Genomic DNA, 8,596 nt, shown 5'->3' with positions numbered 1-8,596 from the left:
GAAGACTCGAATCAGCAACCTCTTAATTGAGTATGGAAAGACTATGTCATTTGAGTTATAACTCATTGACAAAGTGAGCACTTATTAATCAACCTAAATTGATTAAAAATATTAATATATAACATAATGAATGTCATAAACCATGACAAGAGGCAGAATAGAACTTCAGAAAATATATAAAATATTTTTTTTTTTCAACTCTTAACAAAAATGGTGCTTCAATTCAATCCATGAGCTGCTTTCAATGCCAGCAACTTTCTGAGCACAATCAGAAGCCATAGTTACACATTGCTTCTCTCTCTCTCTCCCTCTCTCTCTCTCTCTCTCTCTCTCTCCAGCTACCAGTAAATGCACGCGCTTTTGATTCTGAAGTCTGAACATTGGTGCTTCTTGTAATCTTTCTTCACCTTCCATTTCTGAAGAAACCAATCACACTATTTATTAAAGTTGCAATCTTTTTCCTTTTCCACAAAATCCCAACATAATTTTTCTCAACCTTGGTCAACCTGATATTCTTCTTTTCTCAGTGCTCCTTTCTTTCCGAGAGAATTGTAACTGCTTCTGTAATTTGTCATAAATGCATGCCTCAAAGTGCAAAATGCAGTTTTTTATGATCAGCATAGCGTGTAGCTTGTTATGGAATGGTGTAATGGCGTCAAGTGATAGCAGTGGGACTGGGAGTGAACTTGATCAAACACCAACTTGGGCTGTGGCTGGTGTCTGCACTGTCTTCATCTTAATTTCCATTGTTCTTGAGAAGGGTCTTCACAAAGTTGGAACGGTACTAATTTTCTCACCATCAAATTCAAACCTTTTTATCTCTTTAATTTGATTTAATTTCTCAAAATTATGAAATATGATCAATTATTATGATTTTGTAGCTGGAAAATTTTGTCATGATAATGTAACATTGTTTGTACTTTCACTTTTGTTGCTGAGGAAAAATGAAGAATTGTGTTAGTTGATCTTAATTTTCTGGTTGTTAGTTTCAATGTGAGACTTTTTGACCAAGGACAATGTGTCATTAGTGTAATTTTCATTTTTGTTTCTTCCAAATTTTGTAAAAGATATTTGTGATTTTCTTATGTACTGTGTCCCTAACTGGCTGAAATTTTCCAGTGGCTAAATGATAGGCACAAGAGGGCTCTGCTTGAAGCTCTTGAGAAAGTCAAAGCTGGTAAGAATTTTTCCAAGCAATTATTTCTTATGAACTTCTGAATTATGATGCTTATCACTGTAACTTGGAAAATCAATTTGAATCTTCTTGACTTACTTTTAGTACATGTTGATATTAATGTTTAATAAATAACTACCACATGTTTTCTTCTGTTTTAAATCTCTGTTTTTATGCAGAGTTGATGGTTCTAGGCTTCATTTCTCTGCTTTTGACATTCGGGCAGAGTTACATTGTTAGAATTTGTATTCCTGGCAGTGCCGCGGACAAACTGTTGCCATGTAAATATGCAGGTAGCGGCGATGAGAGTAGCGGCAAAGATCAACATCGTAGGAAACTTCTATCAGAAGATGGAGTTCATAAATGCAAGGAGGTAACTAATGTTTCTATGCTTAAATTTCCATGTTCTTATGTCAAGAGGATCTTAAAGGTTTTTCTTGCAGCTAAAGTTATATTTTTTGACCATGATAATTTCCAAACCTTTTGCAAGTTTATATTTGAAAAGAGAAAAATAAAATAATGGCAGAGTGTGTGACATACTTGGATATTTACTCTTTCAAAGTGCCATCTTTATCTGTTGATTGCCGTTTGCCAAAGCGATTTTTCCCTCTATTATGGGGGGTTTCAAGTTTTGATTTTTGGTTGATATGCTTTCATCAAAACAACTCTTTTACTATCAACCTGTTACTGTTTTCGAAAACACGATCAAAGGTTGCTGTTACTTACCTATATTAATTTTAACATTATCTGCTAATTGCTAATTATAGGGATACGCGCCGCTTATATCAAGCAATGGGTTGCACCAGTTACACATCCTCATATTCTTCTTGGCAGTTCTTCATGTGCTTTACAGTGCTGTCACAATGCTTCTTGGGAGACTGAAGGTCTGCATTTCCCTTTTTCATTGAATACTTAAAAAGTTATTTTTCCATATATATCCATTCTAAGCATATTAAATCGATGCTCGTAAGTATAAAATTTTCGTTGTGCTTTGAAAGAATAGGAGGAAATTAGTAGATCTAGTTTAACTTTTAGATATTTTGTCCTAAATCCCTATCCTAAGATGTCAGTTGCAAGTAGTAAAAAATTTCTTTTCTGCAGATACGCGGGTGGAAGGCATGGGAGGCAGAGACTTCATCTCATGGCTATGAGTTTGCTACTGGTATGGTGGATAATGATGCACTAAGTATTTATCTTTTTTTGCATTGCAAAAAGTGACAAATTTTTAGGCTTCTAAGTTTATGAATTTTACTTTGAAATTGTGCTGCATGCAATCTCATTCATATGTTGCATATTTGTGTGTAGATGCTTCGAGATTCCGGCTAACTCATGAAACATCGTTTGTGAAAGCCCATGCAACTTTTTGGACTAGAAATCCCGTCTTCTTCTATATCGTAAGATCTTTTCTTTAGCTAATCTTCCATATTTTCTGGTTTTTTCTTTTTTTCTCTTCTTGAGATAGAGGATATGATTTTATGAACAAGACAGAGGCATGTCAACACCCGGTACTTGTTGGACCATCCTATGCAAATTATTAGAAGTAAACGGGGGCATACTTGAGTCATAGCTCAAATGACTTGAATATTAATTATTTCATTGCTTCATTTTCTTGTGCTCTTTTTAAATTGATGTTGTGTACCGTTTCTTTTGTTTTGCCAATTTCAGGGTTGCTTCTTTAGGCAGTTTTATAGGTCTGTGGGTAAAGCTGACTACCTAGCTCTTCGCAATGGTTTTATCAGTGTGAGTCCTTGATAAGATATGCTCTTTTATGATATTATTTTCCCAATTAAAACTGGCTTAAACCCAAGACGGGTAAGCAAATTACAAAAGATCACAACCGAGTTAGAATACAGTTCACACTGCATCAAGTCCTATCCATTCATGGATACCATTTTCCTCCTCACAAGATGTTAAAATTCATGGTTATTCAGTGGAAATAATAGAGTAACTAGAAGAAAGAGAGAAAGATAATATATTACTCTTGGAAAGTAAATTAGACTTAATATCGAAATCACCTTCGCTGTTTGACTGTGCATTATGTGTAGGTCCATATGGCTCCTGGAAGTAAATTTGACTTCCAAAAGTATATCAAAAGATCCTTGGAGGATGACTTCAAGATAGTTGTTGGAGTCAGGTAATATTCTCTTACAAAAGCATTCATGCGAGTATATTCTGTACGGTTTTTAAACCATTATAACTTGTTTATTTTATTAATGACAGTCCTGTCCTCTGGGCGTCGTTCGTCATTTTTCTACTACTAAATATTAATGGTGAGAAATTATTTTCTTATTGGAGTTTTTTAGTATCTACAGTTTTGCTGTCGATAATTCGACTAACAAACTAAAGGTAATTTTTATATTATTTGCAGGATGGCATGCTATGTTTTGGGCATCCTTAATTCCTGTCGTCGTGAGTATTTTGTTTTTTATATATATAGTATGCACAATCATAGGTTTGTTGAGATATACAATTATAAATATTTAATTTGTTGCAGATAATTTTGGCTGTTGGAACAAAACTTCAAGCCACATTAGCAAATATGGCTATAGAAATCACAGAAAAGCATGCTGTTGTCCAAGGGATTCCTCTTGTTCAGGGCTCTGACCAATATTTTTGGTTCGGTCGACCTCAATTAGTTCTTCATCTTATTCACTTTGCTTTGTTCCAGGTATTTTATTGGTTCCCTTTTTGTACAATCCAGAACTAATATTTTGCATATCCAAAAAGTCATGTATAATTATTAAGACTTGAAGTTGGAAGCTTCAAAGATAAGGAAGATTATGTGTGTTACCTTGAAAAATCTTGTGTGTAAGCATGCAGATTTTGTTCTTTTGAATCTTGATATACACCTGCAGAACAAATAATTTCCGTTGTAACTTTGAATTCGAGTTTTCATGTTGTTTAACTTATTGAATGGATTAAGATATTACCATTTATACTAGCAAGAACAATATAGATATTTGTTTTAGGAGGCTTTGGATTTTTCAATCTGTTTACCAATAACTAACTGATTTTATTTCACTTCACTTGCAGAATGCATTCCAAATAACATATTTCTTGTGGATATGGGTATTGAACCTACCTCCTTACGCCATAACCTTGCATAATAATTCTTCGATATTATGTTAAAACGGTTGAGTAATCGATGATTCTTGCTTTGTTTGCAGTACACTTTTGGGTTTAGAAACTGTTTTCATGCTGACTTCAAGCTTGCAATACTTAAAGTAGTTTTAGGGTAAGTGTTAACACCTAAATTTCTCTTTTCGCAGTAAAGTAGCAAATCAACATGATTATGCTATGCATCATGTATCAAAGAATTGCAATGGTTCAAGTTTAGTGTATAATTCATGTCTATACTAAGGAATTACCTTAGCTCCCCAAGTTGAACCTTGTGCATCTAAGATATTGACATAAGAAAATGCATGATATACATCAAAGTTGCATTTCATAACATTAACTAATTCCATGAATTCTTGTGTGGCTTGAAGGCTTGGAGTGCTATGCCTATGCAGTTATATCACGCTTCCGTTATACGCTCTCGTTACTCAGGTATTACATGCTTCTGCTTGATGATTTTCTACTGTTTTATCTAATAGAAACACACTCATGCAAGATTTTCCGGGGTCAAGATCGACGATGCATACGTTTTGTTTGTCCAGAACAAACAACTTATATGGGTGTGGATCGGAAAATTTCTTATTGATAAAATGACTTAGTTCCAATTTGATTCCTAATGCCATAATCATGATAAACACTAGTTGTTTTTTATTCTTTGTAAGTTACTATTTAGATTTTTCAATTTAGAATGAGTCAATACTATTGGAGTTTAATTTTAATGCACTGACAGTGTAAAGCGCTTTACACAGTCGTGCAATCACATTCATTCATTTGGATGACCATTCACGCGGTCAATGTGAAAGGTAGTTATTTTTACGGTGAAAATTCAGGTGCAGTCAACTTCACGTGAAGTTGATAGTTGCGAACCGTTAAATGATTTGACTGATTTGATTAAATTTTCATCTAACAGCTCTCAGTTATCAACTTCATGTGAAGTTGACTGCACCTCAGTTTCCACCTGTTTTTATTGATGTGACATTACGTAATTGGATGCACGTATAAAACTACTTTACACTAGGCGTGCATCAAAATCAAATTCATACTACTATTTAGATTTCTATTTCATTTGTTTCGTTTTATTTGTCACTGTCACTTTTTGATACATCTGATCAACTTGCGAATGTTGTTTTCGCCATGATGAACACTTGTAGATGGGCTCAACAATGAAAAGATCAATATTTGATGAACAAACATCGAAGGCGCTGAAGAAATGGCACATGGCTGTGAAAAAGAAGCATGGAGAGAGGCTAGGGAAGTCCAAGGCGCGAACCTTGGACGACGGAAGCACCATTGGTTCGACGGTGCATTCTTCAGGACCAATGCTACACCGCTTCAAAACCACCGGCCACTCGACCCGGCACACTTCATCGTACGAGGACCATGATGATGACGATGATTATCAATCTGAGACTGAATTGTCTCCCATTACTCCAAGATCAAGCTTGATAGTGAGAGTGGATAATGGTGACCAGCAAGAAGAAACAGCAAAAGAAAATAGGCACCCCACTGTGGGAGAACAATCCAATCATGGTTTTGGAGGTTAATCTATTAATCTCCCTTCCCTCCTTTAATTTTTTTAAACATATTTATACATCGGCGAAAACTCCGTACAGTTGTCTTGATGCGAAGTTAGTTGAGAACCGTTAGATGATTCAACATGTTTGACTAAATTGTTTTTTAACCATTCTCAACTATCAACTTCACGTGAAAACAACTATACGTGAATCTTCACCTTATATATATCTCTTTGTAGATAGGAATATATAATTCACTTTTGTATATTGTAATATATTTTTAGTCTTTTGAATTTGTGGATAGAACATCAAAATGTGAAATAATCTATCCTTCACAGTGAAATAGTTAAAAATCAAAGAACCAGTCATTTACATATCCAACTATTATAAATTTATAATTATCTTCTATAAATGATTTATTAAAATCCCAGTTATTATCTTAGGCATCAATGTATGTTAACCTTTGCTGTTATGTATCTTTGGTCATCACACCAAAGTAGCATTTGATTTTTTGTCGGTAAAAATTCACATGCAGTTGACTTTATATGAAGTTGCTAGTTAAAAACCGCTAGATAATAATTTAGTCAAGGTGAAAACTCAGGTGCAGTTTACTTCACGTGAAGTTGATAGTTAAGAGTGGTTCAATGAAAATTTAGTCAAATCAGTCAAATCATCTAACGGTTCTCAGTTATAAACTTCACGTGAAGTTGACTGAAGTTGACTGCACCTGAGTTTTCACCTTTAGTCAAACATATTAAATCATCTAACAATTTTAATTAACAGCTTCACATGAAAACAACTGTACACGAGTCTTCACTTTTTTGTCACTATTATTTACCAGGTCAAATAAACTTTTATTATGATATTCATAAATTGTTACATAATATTATAAACAAAATAATAATAATAATAATAATGCTCTTGTGCTTATCTATGGATATCTTATGAATCTGTTCCAATGAAACAGTAATGAAAAGTGAACAACGAGGGAACTTTTCATGATGAAAATATCACCTAGGTCTATATATGTTAGAATTAAAAGGTGAATTGACATGAGATATTTTCTTTTTTATATTCTTTTCTTCTTTTCTTTTTTTTTTGGGGAGGATTGGTGACATTAGATATTTGTTTTTGTTGTTAAGAGGACATGAGATATTTGTGTTTGAAGATAATGACGTTGGGTTTGATTAAAATGGACTAATCATCCTTAATATATAAAATTAAAAATCAAAACCATGACACGTAAGAAACTTTTAGTGTTCAAAGTACCTAGGAATAATGCTTTTGCAATTTTTTTTATTATTTTTATATTAAATTACTGCCATCTAAATCTCAACTCTCATTATCTGAAATCTAAAAGATTCTCCTCAACCGAAGTGAAATCTCAATAAAGGAGTAAAAATTTTCTAAGAAAAAAAATTATTTTAACTTCAATACTTAAATTCCAAAACCTTTAAATAAGTGTTTTTTTTTTTCTTTCTAAACTTTTATAAATAAATACCATGATGTCTACATTATTACATTTATGAATAAATAACACACACATTAAATATACTTGGCGATTGAATTGAACAAAAATTTCATATAAAACTTCTTGTAGAATACAAAACAGAAGACAAGGAAAATACATATAACTTTGTATATATATATGGGACGGATCCAGAAAATTTAGTATGGAGGGGTCAAATTTTAGATAATTTTTTTATTTCATAAAAATAATTAACATATAGTTATTAGAGTTAATTTTTTAAAAAATTTATCAATATATATATAATTATAAATTTTTTTCACAATTTTACTTTTAATATGATAGTTACATAAAAAAAATATAACAATATCAATAGTACATTATAAAATTATAAAGTACCAATAATTTATAGCGTGTTTAGTTAAAAATGATCACATATCTTATTAATTAAAATTAATTCTTTCAAAAAATTTTAAAAATTTGAAAATAAATGACAAATTATTAATTATTTGAAAGACACAATACCTTTATAGAATACAAGATATAAGATATTTTTATAAAAGTTTTTCTTTCAACAACGTAAATTTAGAAGAATTAAAAGTAACTTATATATAAATTTTTACTGACTTAAATATTTAAAAAGTAATTAACAGGATGAATAATTAATACTCCTAATTATTACTCAGCGTATAAAACTAGGTCAAAATGTATGAAATTTAAGTTTAAATTTTTCTATTGTTAATGTACCAAAACTTATTATCACATTGCAAGCAGGACCATTTTTTCCCTTTTTAATTCTTTGTTTTATTGTTTCTTTTTCTTTTTCTTTTTCTTTTTAAGTATGAATTAAGAAGGACCACGCCTTAAATCATAACACGTATATTTAGTTATTTACATCTCAAGATGTTATAGGTTTTGCATCCTTTTGACTCAGCTGAAAAGGATACATATATCTAGTGTGATTTTATGCAAGTTCCCTTGAATTTATTAATTAGTTTGCAATAATAATTTGATGAATAACACAAACAAACAAAGAAATAAGAGAAAGCAAATATAAATGCACACTCCTATATATGAACAAGAAGGAAGCTATCTTATCTTATAATAATAATAAGAAAAAAGATAAATAAATCTTTGATTTTATAATTCGAAGATACATAAGTCATTGACTAATTAAAAATACAAAAACGTCTTTCATTTTTTTAAAATACGAGACATCTAAGTCTTTCTGTCCAAAATATATAGATATATAAGTCCTCCAAAAAAACTTAGATGTCTTGTGTTTTTAAAAATAAAAAATACTTTTATATTTTTAATTAGTTA

The 8,596-nt window shown here is 31.6% G+C and overlaps 1 protein-coding gene and 1 long non-coding RNA gene across 2 annotated transcripts in view; both read left to right on the top strand.

Moving 5' to 3' along the window:
- The window catches only part of LOC110267460, a 17,446-nt gene that overhangs the window by 8,028 nt on the left and 822 nt on the right, over window positions 1-8,596 (top strand). The window lies entirely within an intron of this gene.
- On the top strand, window positions 146-6,213 carry LOC107623709 (MLO-like protein 10). The gene is made up of 15 exons (XM_016326057.2): window positions 146-781; window positions 1,120-1,177; window positions 1,354-1,547; window positions 1,942-2,058; window positions 2,276-2,336; window positions 2,480-2,568; window positions 2,840-2,914; window positions 3,220-3,308; window positions 3,395-3,444; window positions 3,543-3,583; window positions 3,669-3,842; window positions 4,208-4,243; window positions 4,342-4,409; window positions 4,663-4,723; window positions 5,443-6,213. The coding sequence occupies exons 1-15, from the start codon at window positions 578-580 to the stop codon at window positions 5,833-5,835; spliced, it is 1,710 nt and encodes a 569-aa protein (XP_016181543.1). The 5' UTR covers window positions 146-577; the 3' UTR covers window positions 5,836-6,213.

The sequence above is a fragment of the Arachis ipaensis genome, chromosome B10, assembly GCF_000816755.2.
Source record: "Arachis ipaensis cultivar K30076 chromosome B10, Araip1.1, whole genome shotgun sequence".
NCBI lineage: Eukaryota > Viridiplantae > Streptophyta > Magnoliopsida > Fabales > Fabaceae > Arachis > Arachis ipaensis.
Note: the sequence above shows the minus strand (reverse complement) of the source record. Positions and strands in the feature narration are given on the sequence as shown.

What these genes read in the sequence shown, in the direction of transcription:
- LOC107623709 (XM_016326057.2), top strand. Translation starts at nt 578, where the DNA reads ATGCATGCCTCAAAGTGCAAAATGCAGTTTTTTATGATCAGCATAGCG. An exon ending in GTCTTCACAAAGTTGGAACG is followed by an intron (nt 782 to 1,119) that starts GTACTAATTTTC and finishes GAAATTTTCCAG; the next exon opens with TGGCTAAATGATAGGCACAA. An exon ending in TCTACTACTAAATATTAATG is followed by an intron (nt 3,445 to 3,542) that starts GTGAGAAATTAT and finishes TATTATTTGCAG; the next exon opens with GATGGCATGCTATGTTTTGG.